Source organism: Oryx dammah, unplaced genomic scaffold (genome assembly GCF_014754425.2).
Source record: "Oryx dammah isolate SB20612 unplaced genomic scaffold, SCBI_Odam_1.1 HiC_scaffold_29, whole genome shotgun sequence".
Taxonomy (NCBI): domain Eukaryota; kingdom Metazoa; phylum Chordata; class Mammalia; order Artiodactyla; family Bovidae; genus Oryx; species Oryx dammah.
This window is the reverse complement of record NW_024070213.1, coordinates 60090086-60108267: the sequence shown is the minus strand read 5'-3', so window position 1 is coordinate 60108267 and position 18182 is coordinate 60090086. Positions and strand designations below refer to the sequence as shown.

The window sequence follows — 18182 nt, the reverse complement described above, 5'->3', positions numbered from 1 at the left end:
ATAGGATCTTTGTCTAGATATGTTAAGTTCTAGAATATGCTTTTAGGGGTGAAGAAATACCCAGGAAGGCCACTACTTTTAGATGTTTCTAATCTTAGGACTGGGCTTTTGATTACTGGTGACAGGCTATGAGAAGAAGGTGGAACAGGAAAAAATAACTGTTAAAGTTGGATAAAGTGGCAGGGTTTAGGTCCTGATGGGAATATAATATATATGAGATTCTGATATTGAACAGTGCTGGATGTGAATAGTAGCTTTAAAATGCTATAGGAGAATTGTTTTAGTCGCTAAGTCGTGTCTGACTCTTTTGTGACCCCCTGGACTGTAGCCCACCTGACTCCTCTGTCTATGGGATTTCCCAGGCAAGAATACTGGAGTGGGTTGCCATTTTTAGTCATTCTAGGGACGTTATGCTATATGCTAGCTTGTTCAGTTTCCTTTTTTTTTTTTTTGTTTCTGTGATTCTTAGTTCCTAACACAAGGTTGGCCAGCATATAATCAATAAATTATATTATCACTGGTATTTATCTTGTGAATGGAGGCTAGCTTGTTTCAACCCTTTTCTTTGTCCCTGAACAGTCTGAGGATGATGAAAAGCTGAAAAAGAGGAAGGAGCGATTTGGGATTGTCACAAGTTCAGCTGGAACAGGAACCACAGAGGATACAGAGGTAAAATATACCTGGAATGCTTCACAGGGCCTTTGAAAGGAAAATGAAGACAAACAGAATGGAGAAACGTTTTATTTCCCTGCTACTTCTTAGGTGCCTAAATGACAAGATTTTTGGTTCTTTGCTTTATATCTGTTTTCTGGATAAAGTGACCCTACTGAATTCCAGCAGTATACTTTAGTAATTTACTGTTAGAGCCAGTTAACCTAGTAGGAAAGAGCACAAGATTTTGAATCAGGTAAACTTGGTTAAGTGACTGTGCCACTTAGTATTACAATATATTACTTATAAGTTATAGTAACTTTTTGACTCTCAGGTTCATAATCTGGAAGGGGGGGATAATTTCCAAGCAGATTTCTTTCATTATTTAATGCCACCATATTCAATCCAGACACAAATATCATTGTGCCTAACTTGCCTCTGAAATAGGACAGTTGGGCTCAAATGGGACTTTTTTTTTTTTTTTTTAATTTGTTTTTGGCTGCATTGCACCGCATGTGGGATCTTAGTTCCTTCACCAGGGGTTGAACCCACACCCCTTGCATTGGAAGCACAGTCTGTAACCACTGGACCACTGGGGAAGTTGTCAAATGAGACTTCTTGTTATTATCATTTTCTTTACAAATGGTTTGTGAAAATGAAAGAACGGCTTTTGTTTGTCAGGACGTACGCGTCCATATACTGGCATTCTGTGGAGTAACATTCATTGAGACTGAGCACTGGCAGACTGCACAGGGCATTGACGGACAATAATCATTTGCTGGTTTGAGAGTATCTATAATAGAAACCAAGTGTCAGCAAAGGTGTACGTGAACAGTTAAAATAACGATAGAAACTTCTTAGCTGGGGAGGAATTTGAAATGTTGCTTCTTCCATTTAATCCAAATTTATTTTTTTCCATCTGTCTCTAGAGATGACCTCTTTAAATCTGTTACCTTACACACTCAAAATCTTAAGGTCCCTGTGAATAAACATCAGGGTCAGTTTTGTAGTATACCATGAAAATTTCAGAATCAGATCAGTTTACATTCTTCATTAAGAAAAAACTAAGAGTGCATTCTTTGTGCTGCTAATTCAAAATAAAGCATTACCTGTTGTAAGTAAATGTCTGTCTGCTTGCTGACTTGCCAGGATGAGCTAGAAATAAACTTAGACTTGTTTTAATTCTGGTTAAAATTACCCCCTCTTTGGGACTTTCCTTGTGGTCCAGTGGTTAAGAATCTGCCTGCCAGTTCAGGGGACATGGGTTTGATCCCTGATCTGGGAAGATCCCAACATGCCACAGAGCAACTAAGCTGATACACCTCAACAACTGAAGCCCGCGTGCCTGGAGCCCACTATCCACTGCAACTGGAGAGTAGCCCCTCCTCACTACAGCTAGAGAAATACATGCATGTAACAACAGACTCTGCTGCCTTCAGTAAATTAATTTAAAAAATGACTCCCTCTTTGCCAAGAAAACTAGTGTTAAACTAGGCATGCTCACTGAGTTGGTACATTTGACCTCCAAGATAGGGCAGATGAGGATTTCATTGAGGAGAAAAGAATAATGGCTTTTATTGAGAGAGTTAGTGTTTGTAAGGGAGTAGTAATGTTTGAGGCTGATGGAGTTTATATGAACCAGATGACTTTAATTGGATTCCAAAGAATTGTGTCAGTAATCCAGGTGCAGTGGACTGGACTTGTATGCACTCAACTTTTTTTGGGGGGGGGCCATGTACCGTACAGGATGTTGAATCTTAGTTCCCTGACTAGAGATTGAACCTATGCCCACTGCATTGGAAGCGTGGAACCGTAACCACTGGACCACCAGGGAAGGCCCACTCGACTTTTCTTTTTTTCCCCTTAGAAAGCAGAAAAATAATGTATTCCAAAAGATGGCAGAAATAAGAAATTCATCCTGACAATAGTATAATATATTAAATACATTGGTATAATTCTGGTAGGACAGATTTTCCCTCTGAACATGTTCTCCTACTGACTGCCCCACCAGAGTCTGTCATACAACAGTTTTTAACCACTGCTGATTCTTATGTTGTGAGCAGACCGGAGCCATCTTCAAATCCACAGATTCCAAGGAGAGAGTAACGTTATTTCTCAGAAGAACAGCACTTTCAGTCTTGGAAGAGGGCATAAACATTTTATAGAAGCAGTACAATTTAGATTAAATAGGCACATCCATCAAAGTGTAAAAAAGGTAACAGGAAAAAAATACCGCATTGTAAAATAAGATATTCAAATGTTGTGTGAACGTTTAAGGCAGCTGATGGCCAAAGTGGCTGTGTTAGGGAAGGTAGCTTGGATATGGAGGTGATTTTACATCTAGAGGAGTTCTCTTCCTGACCTTAGTGACTGAGCACTGGCAAACAGGTCTTCTTCCTTAAGGCCAGTGATACTTGAGGTATACCAGATGGTTTCATTTTTCAACTATGGTCTAAAGAGAGGGTTGAGTTGAGCCAGAACTGCAATCAGCCAGAAGAGGTAGCGGCATACTGAACAGGTCACCAACATAAGTGATGGTGACTCCTCGGTTGGGACCTTTAGGGATGAACCAGAACACCAGGAAGCCAGCAAAACCCCAGAAGAGGCTCATCACGATCAGCTTTCCTTTTTAATCTAAATTAAACCTCTGTGAATGGAATTTTGGGAAAGCCCCTTCTTTGCTGGGGACAGTGGTTAGAGTGAGAACTCGTACTGTTTCATGAGTCACTTACATAAGAAAAATATCTTTCTCTTCCTCTACCCATTTTGTGCCCTCTCTCCAACACTGACTCCTTTAAGAGATCCATGTTGGGGCGGCCCCCACTCCACATTTATTCTGTTATCATTGAAGATTTATATGTCTTTCTATGGATTTGGAGGCCTAAGAAATAGTTGCTGATTGGGCCTAATTGCCCAGAAGGGCATCCGCTTCACATTCTCCATGATACAGTGTTGGTCAGCCTTTTGTCCTTTGAAATTTTCCATTTCCCCACTTACTGAAAGACTTTCCCCAGCCTGTTGAAGGATCCATTGTTTCCAGACTGACTTGCTATACAGCTGTCTCTCTCTCCTTTTGGAATCTTGGCTTTTCTAGCACTGTTCTCTTCTTTCTCCTCCCTGCAAACCCCCACCACCTTCCACCAAACTGCCCTAAGTGGATAACTGGAGAGATTTAGACATTAAATCTCTGGCTGCTGGCTTAAGTGTGGCCTTCCCTCCTTCTTGGACCTTGTGATAGTCCATGTGAGTTTGGATTAAAGCAGCCAGGAACCTGAGCCACTGTTGTCTTGCAATCTAATTTTTTTCTTCTTGCTTCTTTATAGGCAAAGAAGAGGAAAAGAGCAGAGCGCTTTGGAATTGCCTGATGAAAAACTTTTGATGCTTTCTGTTCTCCAGTGGTTTCCACCTCTTTGACTCTTCCTGGTCACATATATACCTAAATGCACAGTTATGTGCCTAGGTCCTGCCTTGCAGTGAGGGAGCATGTACCCTGGGTACATCTGTGAACTCCAGCAGCAGTTTGACTTATTGCAGTTCCAACTTTAAGGGTTTTGTTGTTGTGTTGTTGTTTTTTAATTATTATTTTGCTTGTTAATAAAAAAAAATAGAAAAAAGAACAATGTGTTTTCTCAGGTGCTCCTTTGAGTTCTTAGAGCCAGATTAGACCAGATAAGGAGATATTCACCAGATATTATAGTGAATTAGCAATAATGCCTTTATCCTTTAGAAAAGAGAATGAGGAAAAGGACTGAGTATGTGCCTTTAAGCCTATTTATTTCCTTCTCTCATACTTACAGGCATCCTTTTACTTCTTTATTCTCCATGAAGAGGCCAAGTTTCACTGTGAATCTTTGCTTCAACAGGTTGAAATGACCCATTAGAATAAAATACAATGGTGTAGGTTTTAGGAGGTGCAAAGTATATGAACACTAGGGTTAGAGATTACTAGTCTATTACGGAATAGAATGCAGAGTGCCTATTCTGGAGTCCAGAAAGGCCCTAATTTCAAGAGTGACTTAACTGGTTGCATTTGAAGCCAACATGTGGAATCCTGTTGGTTATGCAGTTCAGGAAAGCAGTTTGGCCAGGTACCCCTCAGAACTAGAAGAAAGTATGTAGGGATTCAGAGTATGACAGGATGTCAGAGGTGTTAAAAATTATTGCCTAGATTGTTGGGAATATGAGCTGTAGACTAGAGCCTTCTATTTTCTGATCAAGCCCTACGCTAGTTTAGTTTGTCTTCTGTTGCAGAAATATGCTTTTGCAGTTTTGGTGGCAGTTTTTCTTGGATATTACTAAAATCCATTTTCCTTGCCAAGCCTCCTACTTAGGATTTGGCTCTCCCTAAGCAGGGCTGTTTATTTGCATTTAAATTTCATGTAGATCTGAGACCTGATGCTTAATCTTTTTGGACATGTTGGTATAGGGTTTCTCCTTTTAATCTTTAGTACTATACATCTGTATAAGGTTGGGCTTTGTTTCGGTTTTGGTAGTAAAACTTAAGAACCTGGCACCTTACCTGAAGACTTTGGTTTCATGACCAGATCTCATGTTGCTGTGGTGTAATTAATTCATTGTTCCCGTTTCTACTAACACCTCTGTCTGGTTTTATAATTAATAGAAGAATAATGTTTGATCACCTTCCTAACAAGAACCTCTTTCCACAAAGTCTCTTTGGTTCCTGGAGGACAGGGGCCTAAGTTTAGATGCTTTAGGAAAAATGGTGTCTTGGGGAGCAGATGTAAAGACTGCCCATTTGTTGTGAATTTTGCCCCATTCTGAGACTTTGGAGAAATGTGCAAAAGGGAAGGTTGATAAACTTCCTCCTCTTCTCTCTTGGGCTCTACTGTCTGCTTCCCTTTTCTTTAGGCCCTGATCCTAAAGCTAGCTTTTCCTCTTTTATTCTCTGAAAACGGAACCACAGAGAGAATTAGTTCAGTTTTGTATCTTTACAGAGATTATAGATTCAGTAAGGGTTTTCTACCCAAAATAAGAGGTAAAAGAATAGAGCAGATACTCATAAAGAAGAGTGGAGCACTAAGTCCTTCAGAAGTTTTCTTCACTTTGTCTCCTTATCCTCTGTAATGTTCCAGAAAGGTATTCAGACTCTGCACCCCATCCCCTGTCCCCAGGATTCTCTTCCTGAAGCCTAATCATTCTCCATACTTAACTCACTTTCCCCATATTTTTGACACAGCTATGTGTGAAAGTCGCTCAGTCATGTCTGACTCTTTGCAACTCCATGGACTGTACAGTCCCTGGAATGTTCCAGGCCAAAATACTGGAGTGAGTAGCCGTTCACTTTTCCAGGGAATCTTCCCAACCCAGGGATAAAACTCAGGTTTCTTGGATTGCAGGTGGATTCTTTACCAGCTGAGCTACCAGGGAAGCCCAGAATTGCTTATCAGGCTTGTGTGGGTTTTTTACTAGCCCTTTTCATCCTATTCCAGCAGCTGTTCTTATGTTGATCAGTAGTCTCTCACCTCCGAGTCTGATCACCAAATCCTCCTCTTCCTGTCTCACTGTAATCATTCCATATATACTTTCTGAGCATGACTAGTTCAGGATCCCTATGATTTTTACTAATTCAGTCCTAAAATAGTAAGTCCTTTGAGAAGCAGAACAGGCATCCAGCCTTGCAGTTCTTTATCTGGGATCCAAGTACCCTTCCTTCCTATCCTCCAGTCTCTTTAGTGTAGCTAATCCAGGATCCAGATGTAGTTGGCTAACTCTAGGCTGCTTTTCCCTGTTTTGAAGCTGTGACATTCTCTGCATACCTGGAAGCTCTTAATGAGGGAGTCTATAAAAGATACGGAGAGAGCCAGCTTCCTCCGCTGTAAATCTGCACCTTTTTATGGTTCTCTAGGATCATTCTGTTTTTCTCCACCATCACTATAAACTGCCCTTCCCCCCACCCCAAATCCTGGGAATTTACTTCTGAAGATACAAGGCTAGAAGCTTCTGTGGGGGGCGAGGGCTATAAGGAAGGAAGATGCGAATAACAGCACTTGTTGGTGTTGAGTCCTGTTGCCATGTCTGACATGAGAAACAGATCAGGTGGAAGGAAAGACCTAAAATAAGAATATAAGAATGTATTCTATAATAAATGTTTTTCCCTGTTCTCTTTCATGAGGACCCCCTGCAGTATCACTCATCTCTGATTATTGGACTCCACCAAAATCTAATGTCCCCCTCTCTTGCAACATGTCAACACACTCTTGTATTTCCTTCCAAAGGGACTGAAAAATACCGAGTTTTGCGATTTTGGACTTCCATTGAGGCTAAAGTACTTCCAGCTTTCTCTCTATTTCTTTTCCTTTCTCAGTTATCCTTGCCTTTTTCTATCTCTCATATCACTGTTAATAGAATGAAATATTGTATAGCAACTACTTCAGTATAATTCATTGTTCTGCCACACTAGCTCAACTGGCTCCAAGACCCTGGGCAAATTATTTAATCATCCTTGACTCTTTGATTCTGTGCCAATAGCAACCTTATTGTGAAGGTTGCTGTGAGAACTGATACTGTCATATATATGTAAGGAGCATAGTTTGCTTATATATTGTAATCATTCAGTAATTATTAGCTCTTAATTTTACTTGGTGATTTATAGTAGAAGTACTTTCTTTTTCCTGAATAAGTTACAGCTAGAGGGTAGGGGGCTGAGTGTACTAGTCTGAGAGAAGGTGTGTGTACATACCACGTACGCAAATGCTTTGGGGGATTCTGAGAGTGAGAATAGGTAGGAGTCGTCCCAGTTGTTCCCTTACACCCAGCTCACTGACAGGAAAGCTGGCTTTGTGGCTGGGGCATTGACTTCCCAGCTTCTGCTCCACGATACACCAGAACCTGTAAATGCCCCTCTCTGCTGGTTTCTAGCTTGGGGCCCCTGATGTGGGCAGAGACAAGGTATAGGGTAGCTACTCGTCCATTCGGTTGCAGATGTTTGAGGGTAAACATCTTGTAACTTGGTGTTCTCTCAAGGTAAGAAAGAGTGGACCTTGGGTGTGGTGGGGGATCTGTTTCCACCTGGGGCACAGTGAGGTAGGTGTGGAGAAAGCAGCCCCTGGTGGGGAGGACAGAGTGTAGCACTTCAGTCCTCCCTGAGCTTGGTAGTTGGTCTGAGGTGGGGTCAGTCTGCCGGACTGCCAGGGCAGGGAGAGCACAGTGGCACACTGAACCCATATTGTCCCCCATTCTGGGTCGGATTGATGTCACAGGAACTTTCCTACTTGCAGTTGCAGGCAGGATTCTTTTGCTGCTCTCCCCACCCCCACCAATTTGTATGTCCTGGGAAGTGTGCTCCAGTGACATGGGAGACATTTTTATAGTAGAATGAAAGTATTTAAGATGCTTAACCATTCTTGGAACAGCAGAAGTTCAAAGTTGGGTTGGTTTTGTGAATTTTGTTGCAAAAACCTAGGGTCAGGGAACTGCAGGAAAATAGGATAGATATTATCTGAATCATATCTCAAGAGAACTTAGATCTGCTCTGTGGAGGCTGGGAGAGGGTCTTAGAATCTTTGGGACTGTTCAGGATCAAGCCTCCAGTGAAGAGTTGGTTTAGATTCCCTTTCTTGCCCATCCTCTGCCCAACCTTCCTTGGCTGCAAGCCCCAGCTCTCATCCCAAAGACCCCCATCTTCTTACTCCTTAAGCACAAAGTTTCATTCTCCCTCAGATCCTCTGCTTCCTGGTCTCCGAGGGTATAAACATGGCGCTTGGTTAGGGAGAAGAGCTTAACGCTGAATTCTAAATTCTTTGACTGCTTTTATTTTTCTTTTTTCAGGTTCAAGTGCTGGATTGTGTCATGTGACCATCCCAAAACTCAGAGCACCCTATGGCCATCTTTGCCCTCTGTCACATAACTTGAAAACTGCCTGATGGCCTTTTTGCAATAGTTCCCTTCAGGAAGCCTTGATCTCAGTGAAGAGGTCCTTTCCCGGCATTCCAGTGCCCCTGTCAGCCCCATACTCCTCAGACACCCTTAACAAACAAAGGCAATCACACACACGGTGTAACAAATACACAAAGTAAATAATAATTACACTAATTATGATCAGAGGGGCACTGGCCAGGTCCACACACATCATAAGGTGAGAGGGGTTACTAGTTCCCACTAGTTTGCTGGGCTATGCCCCCAAGCCTCTTTACCCCATGCCTCTTTGGGGGTGAGGAAGACCAGGGGAATGAGACTTCAACTCATAGATTTATGTTCATAAGAGAACGACCTTCCCCCAAAGGTCTTTATTTGGTGGCATTAAAGGGGCATATTCTAAGTGTCTCCAAGTCTACTGCCCCAGCTCTCTAGAATTTGTAGAGGGAAGTCACCTGATGCCTATTGCCCAATCCCCACCCTGTGCCAAGATCAAGAGACATGGGCATTTGACCTTGGAGGAGGCATCTTCTGTTCTTCACTTCTCTGTTCCTTTCTTCCCACCAAGGAAATGTGAATGGTGTTGGTGGTCAGGTGCATCTTGTTCTCCAAGATTGGAGCAGAAGGAGTGATGAAGAACAGGGCCAGAGAGGAGAGACTGGGGGTCAGTACTGCTGCTGCACGGGAGGAGGCAAGTCGAAATGAGCCCTTGCCCTTTCCTGTACCAAAATACCTCATCTCACTTTTTCACTATGGGAATGGGAATAAGATGCCAAAATTCACCACCATCACCTTTCCAAGGGTGGTTACATACCTTTGCCCCTTCCACCAGCTGGGCCAGGCAGGAAAGTCATGTTCTCGGGAAGAACAAGCCTTCCGGGTCAGCTTTCCAGCTCAGGTTTTACTTGTGTTCCATATTGTTTGCATCAGACCCATGACTGCTGGCTCTACTCAGAGTGCGTTTTGCTGAAGGTTCTTTCCCCCTCCACTCCTGACATCCTCTAGGCTCCTGCCTGGAGCCAAGAGGTCTGGAGGTGAGGTATGGATAGGGTATGGATCAGAAGATTCTCAGCTCCTTGGTGTCAGGCACTGTCCAGCTGGGAGGCAGAGGGGAACTTGTACTCTGAAGCCTGTGACTCCTCTAAGCCTCACATCTCTTCACCACTACTCTGGTGCCCTGGTTATCTGTCCCACAGCGAGAGGTATTTTATGTCCATAAAGTGCCCGTGGTAAGTGCTCAGAATTCATCTCTTGGCTGTGGCGGGTGCTGCTATTTTCTCGTTCCATCGAGGGGAAGAAACTGAGGCACAGTGAGTCCAGAGTAGGATGGGTCAGGATTGTGAAAGGAATGAATAGGCCCAGCTAGTGACCTGGAGTGGCAACCAGTCCCTGCCTGCTTTCTAGCTTTCCAAAGCAGGAAGTCTCCATCCTTCCCAACCTCTGCCCTAACTGGCCTTGTCAGATGCTTTTCCCCACTGTATCATCCCCTCCCTGTTGCCAGGTACTGCTAGATTCCAAAAATAAAAGATAAAATAATTATAGACACTCTGCTCCCTTGTTCTACCCCCTTCCACCCTGAGCTTTGGGGTTGGGGGACCGAAAGTTCCCCCTTCCAGAATCCCTTCCACCTCTGTCTGCTGGCTCTATTCCCTAGCCCAGAGCAGTGATTTGGATTCAAATGCCCTGTATCCTTCAGCCTCCCTACTCCTTTCTTGACCCCTCCTGACCCTTCGCAGACCTGGAGACTCTGGGCTGTCTCTACTCTTCTTTTTATGGACCTGAAGATAGAGGCAGGGAGCAGAGGCATTCCGCAGGCTCTTTGGTCTCTCTCTTGACTGGGGGGAATTTGGGCATAAGCAGGCCACACCTCTGCCTAAGGAAGTCAGTACCGAGAGGGTAGACCTGAGGGTTAGTTCTGTGGCTCTCATACAGATCCTGGATGTTGAGCTCCTCCCTCCCGCCCTCCCCCCACCCCCCCAGCTCCTAAACCCTAACCTCTTACCATTTCTGTGACTGCTGGAATTCAGTTCAACCCGTTTGGCTCAGGAAGTTTAAGTAGGGTGATTAGGGGTTGGAAACTTCCATGTCAGCCCTCTTGCCCTCTACTCCCATTCTCAACCCTGGAAGCTTTAAACAAGTGCTTAAGTAGGTGAGTATTGAGGGAGAACAGGGTTTGGGGAATAAGGTACAAATGGGGCACAGTGGGCAGGGGCCCATCTATTTAAGTAAAGCCAAATACCAAAATATGAAATACCAAAAAATGAAAAGTCATAATAAATAAATAAATAAAATTCCCAGATCCTCACTTTTGCCCCTGCCCTCACTTTCCTTCCCCCAGCCACTGCTGGAGGGAGAAAGAGAAGAAGCTAAGAATGGATTTTGATTTCCTCTCTTACTGAGAATGGTAGTCAGGGGACCTCCCCAGCCATACCAAGCCCCTCACCTTGCCAGTGGAAGAAAGGAGGCTTGGCGTGGGGCTTTCTCTTAGTACTCCACTTCGGTCTCTTTCACATGGTTATCTCTGCCTAGTCTCTGTCTCTCCTGCATCTCTATCCCTTTGCCTTCTCACTGCTGCTCTTTTTGTTCCTCTGTCTCTATCCCTCTGCTCTACCTCTGTCTCTATGTCTCTCTGTCTTCTTGCCAAACCTTCTCACCTCAAACATTCCCCACCTGACCATGCCCCTCCTCTCCCCCCTTTCCCCCAAACCCCTCACCCCTCAATCCCCCACCTGCCTCCCTCCGGTGTGCAATACAACCGTGTGGGCAGCGAACAAGGTGTGATGTTACATCTGAAGAGGTGAAGGGAGCTCTAGGGCCTGGGGAGCAGGGGGTCAGGGCTGGGGGTGTCTAGGGGCAGGGTCTGTTGGGGAGGCATCCGCTGTCCCCCACCTTAGGAGCAGCCACAGCGATCCACCACCATGCCAGGGATCTTGCCGTAGATAATCTGCTGCTTGTCATTGAAGTAGAGCATGTTGATTGGGGACATCTTGGTGGGTGTGCAGCAGGGCCCGGCAGAGCCTCTTGGGTTAGCCTGTTGCACCAAGTGGGTGTGCGGATATTTTTGCATAAACATGTACTCGCACTGGCCGGAGCAGTAGTTGGCCTTGTAGCGTTTAGGAGCGATGATCCAGTCCCAGCCAAAAGCCTCAAAGTCCACAGTGAGGGGGTAGCGGCAACAGCGGGACTCACTTGAATGTTCATCGCAGTCCAGGCCCAGGTTCCGCCGGGACCGTTTTGTGTTCTCTAGGACTCGAAGCTCCATAAAAGGATGCTGGGGGTGAGGGAGAGGAGAAAGAGATGTAATAGAGCCTCGAGGAGCTCTTACTCCCTGTTTCTTCTCACCTGCCCCTCAGTAGGGGCAGGAGAACAGAGACCAGTGGTTTCTCAGCTTCTCCAGTGCTCCCCTCCCCAGCCCATTTTCTACCCACTCTTCTTACCAGCTAGCCATGTCTCCCTAAACTCACCTTCCCTAATTCTCTCTCTCTCGGCAACCTGACCCTCATCAGCCCCTTGGCCCAAGGTCTCAACAACAGCCCATCTTTGTTGTCCCATGAATCTATTAACTCACACCTTCACCCCAAATACAGTTTTCAACTGTTGGCCTGCCTTGGATCTCTGAAAACTGGTAGCACCCTATTACCACCATCACCACCACCACCTCACTCCTCTAGAGTCAGCTCCAGGCCTAGAAAAATCATGCTGCTCCCTAACCCCCTTTACGTTCCTGCTCTACCATTTCCAACACCCCACCTCCTCAGGGCCAGGTTATGCATATCTGCCAATATCTCAGGCTCCCTGCTCACCAGCCCCTCAGCTCCCGGCCCCAGGGAGGTGACAGCCAGGTCTGTGCCACTAGGATCGAAGGCGTTGATCTCGATGCCCCAGTTGCTCTGTGGCTGGCGGAACCAGCTGTGTAGTACTTGCTTGAAGTCGATGCTTTGCCAGTGGCCGGAGCGTGAGTGCAGGTCAATTTTGAGTGAGCGGATACGGATGTGACGCCGGCCTCCGCCCCCTCCCCCTGCAGTCCCTTCCCCAGTTAGTGGTTTCAGTCGCAAGATCTGCAAGTAGACTGTGGCTGGGCGGGGCACAGGCCGGAGATACACCCACAGCTGGGCCTTCAGTACCTTTGTGAACATCACCTTGGGGCTGAAGTGGAAATGGCAGCAAAGAGGGCTGCCATCTGTCTGCACCGCAGGGTCGGCTGATAAGAGAGAAGGGGGCACAGTATCAGCAAAGAGTGTTCGTGGAGGAGGTCAGCAGCCCTGGAGGCATTGACTACTCAGATTCCTCAGTCTGTGTTTTCCAGTTCTTTACCCTTCTCCCCTGCCTGTCTTCTTCACTGTTGCATCACTGGTACCTAGAACAGCACCCCCCGCTCTCCTTGTGAGATAATGGCTCTATCAGGCCTTCTAATCTGCACCCCTTCCTTAAATGCACGGGTTCCTCTCTACCAGGTAAGCTGCAAAAGTAGTGATTAGGGAATTCTTCACCTGCAGCCTTCCCTTCCTCCGACTTTCACAGCATATAGGGCTCCACCTTTTTCTGAATCTTTGATGCTCCCCATAAAAGCCAAACTTCATACCACACCTGCTGTCCTCAGGTCACCTTGCCCCATTTCTGCTCTATTTTGTCTGGTGGCCAGGTGTAGCCTGGCACAGGGCCCCCCAAACCAGACGGCCTCAGGGAATGGATAACCCAGGGTCCAGATAGGGAGCAAGGACTAAATTTATTCCATGAAGTAAACCAGAATTCAAATCTAGGCTTCTTGCCTCATTCCCACTAGAAATAACACACCCAGAAGAATGGAACTACTTAAGCACTCCCAATTGTATCTGGGCTTCCCGGGTGGTGCTCCACCTGCCAATGCAGGAGACACAAGAGATCAGGGTTGATGACTGGTCTGGGAAGAAAGGAAGTGGCAACCCACTCCAGTGTTCTTGTCTGGGAAATCCTTGTCTGGGAAATCCATGGACAGAAGAGCCTGGCAAGCCTGTCCATGGGGTTGCAGTTGGACGTGCGAGTGCACACATGCACCTGATTGCTCAATCCCTTGACCCTGAGAAAAGCTCCCTCAGCTGCTTCCTCTTCCTCACCATTAATGCCTCCACTTTCAAGAAAGGGAAGAACTACCTCTGTGTATTTCTCCTACTTTCCCAAAGCATCAGAAATAAAGTTCAACAAATCAGATCAACTGTAATGTCTTCTCTCCTCTGAGCTTCCTTTGGTTTTTCAGTCCAGTGCCAATAAGTCTGTAAAAAGTCATTAACATCCAGCTTTACATTTTGGCCAGTTTCCCCTTGTTTTGGATCATAATCTGACCATTCTTGAGTTTAAAAGATGATTCTTAATATCTGCTTCTGTTTCCATTTCAGTTCCTCTCAGTTCCCCTTTCTAATCTCAGTTGGGAATGCCCTAAATCATGTTTCTATTCGTTATGACTACCCATTATCAGTCTTAATAGCCTGAGGAAGAACTAGGAATGAACTTCCAGGGCCATAAAAGGGATGATCAGAAGTCCAAGTCCATATGTATCATGCCCAGGTCTGCATAATCATGGAGAATTTGTCATTTGCTGCTTCATAATCATTCCCCCGTTCCCCACCCTAGGAGATACTAGGAGGATACTCCAAGTGAAATGGGGAGGGAAGTGCTCACTGATCTTCAGGTGTTCAGGAACCAAGACACAAAGTTCCTTTGCAGCTTTCTTTCCCTAAGTTCTTCTCCAAGCTTCCAGAGCACCGGTGGTCCAGTTATCCTCCTGCTGGAGTTTCAGTGATGGGGCTGGAGTTTCAGTGATGGGGCGATGGGGTAGAGTTTGGGGAGTGGAGTTTCAGGGATGAGGAGAGTCCCTGGGGCAGGGTAGCTGCTGGTGAGATGGACAGTGACAAGCAACAATCCAAATAGCATACTATGCCTAATTTCAGTATAGAGATGGTTTTATTTTCCTGCCTGCCTTCACCATTAAGGACTAATCTCCATGAGGGCAGACACTGTGTTGATACTGCTTCTGTACTGCTCACCACTGTAGCTTCATTGCCTCCCACAGTACCAGGCCATGCTCAGTAACTACATGCTGAATGAACTCCCTAAGCTCCCCATCTTAAATTACATAGGCAAGTGCTCGAAAATTCTTCCTGGCATAAACCCTGTTCTTCGGCTAAAATTTAAGTGGGTTTAATCACTGCCTGACTCATTAACCAATATGTGACCTTATTCACCAAGCTTCTCATTGTTACAGATAATAATCCTTGCTTCATAGGAGTGCTGAGCATTAAATAAAGAATGTGAAAATAGTAGTAGTTTCTCAGTTGGTTTATTGTTGGTTTGTAAACTCTAAACATGTATCCCTACCTAAACATGACCCGAGGCTTAGTGATGAGGGACTAGTTTCCAGGGCCCCATCCTTCTAAGGCTTTGGTTCCTTCAGGCAGAGTCCCCCATCCTCACCGCTGGGAATCATCATACACTTCTCCCCCAGTGGACATGAGGATAGTTGGTACCACAAGGGGACAGGATAGAGACATTCGGAGAAAGAGAAAGGAGAAGAAAGGAGAGACTGGAGAGGGTGAGAGAGATAAGAATAGAGAAGAGACTTAGAGATGAAGACAGACATCTAGAAGAGATAGAAGTGGAGGAGAGACGCAGAGGGGAAGATCATGGTATGTTTGGGAGCTGGAGAACACTGGGAGAGGAGGAGGGATGCTAAAGGAGTTGAATGGGGGTTAGGAAGCTGAAAGGAGGTAGGCAGCCAAGACCAGTGGGGCAAGGAGAAAGGATAGAATACAGGGGGAGGAACAAAGAAACAGGTAGAGTCACAGAGGGAACCAGGGGCTTGAGAGCGTGCCCAGTGCGCGCACAGCCCAGCTCCCAAGGGGAGGGAAGGAGCCACATCTGTGCTGGATTGATCGGGTTGGTGGCAGGCAGCAGGTCAGGTTTAGTAGGCGGCTCTGGTCTGGAGAGAGGTCACTGCACTATTTTCAGCAAAAGCCCAACCCCCTCCCTGCTCACCACCTCCTCCTCTTCCCACACCCCCCACTCCCAAACACCAAACACACTTTCCTCACCCTGGCTGGAAAGCCTAGGGGCAGGAGGTTGGACAGATAGGGCAGGGGCCTCTGGGTGTAGGGAGGAGAGAGAGAAACTGAGGGGCTGGGCTTGGCTCCCTGAAGGGCAAGGGGGCTGGGTTCCCAGGATGGAGGCTGGGGTGGGAGAGCCTGAGAGGGTGGAGGGAACTAGGGCAGGCAGTGCAGCCTAGGAGAGGTGGGGGCTGGGGTCCAGGGTAGAGGGCTGGGGGGAGGGGAGGGAGGGGGAGGGGAGCTGAGGCCATCTCTGCTGACAAACACCTCCCCCGATTAGCAGAGCACAAGTCTCTTATTAAAGCGGGTCCCTGGGGATTAGACTATAAAAGTCTCTTTTTCCTTTTCCCCTCTCTCCCTCCCCGCCCCTCGGCTCCCCCTCCCTCTCTTAAGAGCTCAGCTTGTCTCTTAAAGGGGACGTACAATACCTGGCTGGAGACCCAGTTCCCTAGTTATCCAAGCCCTGGAGTGGCTGGAGGGTAGAAGCTGAGGTGGAACCCCACCTGCTGGTGTCCTTCCCCCTTCTGCCCACCCCCTGAGTCTAACCTGCATTTCCCAAACTGTGTGTGCAGCATCTGTTCACTTCCTGCATCCCAACAACCAGAGCGATCTCTGGGCTCCGGCCTATTGGTTAAGAGATGCTAGGGATAGAATGAGCAAGGGGAAGTCCACAGCTCCATCTCTCACACTCGAAATCCTCACACACCCGCACCGCATAGACCAAAGTATCTCCTCCATACCCTTCATCTTCTTCCAGCAAACTCTTCTTCAGAATTCCTCGACCACTCTTGTTTCTAACTTGATTTCTAACCCCCATCTCTGCTCTCAGTCAGTCTGACCATTGCTTGTATAAAAGCAGAACCTTAAGAACACAAGGGGGACTGAGGAACTCAAGACCAGATCCTGGACCTTCCCAGCCCCACCCCCAGGATAGTTTCCTAGTCCTTTGAGTGTGCTTTTCTTTACAGCCCTGACCAAGTACTGTGGCGTTAGGGTCACAGAAAAACTGGTGGCAGTGTCGGGCACTCAGCCTCCCAGAGGCACACCTGGGTTCCTGTGCCTCTCCCTTGGGGGTGGCCCGCTAGGACTCCCCTCAGCCCTCAGCTTTTTATGACCCATTTGCCAATAAACCAGTCTCCCCCTCTTCTGTTCAGAGCCATAAAACCAGTTGGTGGGGAGGGGGGCGACTTTGCCAAACCACAAGGGAATGAGGGGATCTGGTTCCCTGGAGTTGCTGGGGGTGGGGTGGGTGGGGGGAACACCTCAGTGCAGGGAGGGGGACAGGGCATCATCTGACCTTAGGCAGAGCTGGGGGGGTTGCAGGGGGTGGGGTTGGGGGTTGGGGGGGCAGTGTTGGCCTGGATTTTCCAGGCCATAAAATTTCAAAGCAGCTCAAGTCTATTAACATGTTCATCTTACATTTGGCCAGGGACTAGGATGCCTGGGTTCCCCCTCCCTCCTACCAAATTTTTTTCCTTAGTCTTCCTCTCGCTCCTTAAGACTGGTTGCGGCTAAAGGCAGGTGAATATGAGATACAACATTAAGGTCTGAGTTGCCAAATGGGTGCCCTTAGCCCCAGCGCCATGGAGTTGAGTTCTCTGAGCTCTGTTAGTACCAAGAAGGCACGGCTTTCCCTGCCCCTCGGGAGAGCCGGTGTCAGAAGGGCTCCCGGTGGAATGGGTGCCGGCTGGGTGCCTGCTGAGCCCTGGCTGAGATACAGGGCTCGGGATCTCATTCCTGGGAGGCGGAAAGGAGCCCTAGGTTTTCGGCAGCCCGAGGGGCGCGTTGCAAAGCCCAAGGTGTACGGGGTGGTGAGTCGGTGCCAGGTCCATTGAGAGGCGGAGAGCACGGCAGCCTGGCTGGGACTGCGCGAATCCCGGAGCCTCCCGATTCTGTTCTCCAGCCTCTCCACCAGGACCCTTCAGGATGAGTTGCCGCCCCTTCCCCTCCGCTACAGAATCCCCACAACACGGGTGGGAGGCGGTATCTCGCAACCCTTTCCGTTTGCCCCCTCACCTCCGGCAGCGGGGCAGGCACACAATTCCGCAGCCCATTTCCACAGCTCGGAAAACTTGTGGAGCAGCCCCCGCCCCCCCATCCATCAAGTTTTCGCAGAAAAGGGTTTCCGGCCGGAACGACCGGGAGCGCCCCGCTTCGGAGCCGGAGGCGCTCACTTTCTCGGAGCCGGAGCGGGAGCCAGCACCCCACCGCTCCTACCCCGCCGCCCACTTACTCTCCTGGGCCATGCTAATGACAGTCTCGGTGGTGGCGTGGTACTCGTCCTCCTCCAGGAAGTCCTCGGGCTGCAGCGCGTCGCCCTGGAAGTCGTGCAGGTCCAGGATCTGCTGCAGCGGCGGCGCCTTGGGCAGCAGCTGCTTCACCACCTCGCGGCTGATGTTGGGCGCCTCCTTGAGCCGCAGTTTGCTCAAGATCTGCGACTTGATGCTCTCCAGGCGCAGCTCGCGGCTGTGCTGCCGCCACAAGCACACGGGGCAGCCGTCGGGCTCGGGCGCCACGGACGGGGCCGGCCGGCTCGAGCGCTCCCCCCCGGCCCCCGCCGCCGCCGCCGCCGCCGCCGCC

At 47.7% G+C, this 18182-nt stretch overlaps 2 protein-coding genes across 3 annotated transcripts in view; one reads left to right on the top strand and one right to left on the bottom strand.

Moving 5' to 3' along the window:
• LOC120857415 (SAP domain containing ribonucleoprotein) overlaps positions 1–4268 on the top strand; it is a 48203-nt gene extending 43935 nt beyond the window's left edge. For both annotated transcript variants that reach the window (XM_040232876.1, XM_040232875.1), the window contains 2 exons: positions 580–669; positions 3975–4268. In XM_040232876.1, the coding sequence (XP_040088810.1) occupies positions 580–669; positions 3975–4016 (132 nt within the window). In that variant the 3' untranslated portion in view covers positions 4017–4268. The remainder of the gene's footprint in view (positions 1–579; positions 670–3974) is intronic.
• Positions 4269–8403: 4135 nt separating this feature from the next.
• On the bottom strand, positions 8404–18176 carry GDF11 (growth differentiation factor 11). Its single transcript, XM_040232874.1, has 3 exons — positions 17836–18176; positions 12330–12727; positions 8404–11797 (listed from the first exon to the last, which is right to left on the bottom strand). The coding sequence occupies exons 1-3, from the start codon at positions 17846–17848 to the stop codon at positions 11417–11419; spliced, it is 792 nt and encodes a 263-aa protein (XP_040088808.1). The 5' UTR covers positions 17849–18176; the 3' UTR covers positions 8404–11416.
• Positions 18177–18182: the final 6 nt, after the last annotated feature.

Bases quoted from the DNA above. Each gene is read 5' to 3' on its own strand.
- GDF11 (XM_040232874.1), bottom strand. The intron at 11,798-12,329 runs GTGAGCAGGGAG...CCTCACCCCCAG, and splicing joins GGCCGGGAGCTGAGGGGCTG to CATCCTTTTATGGAGCTTCG.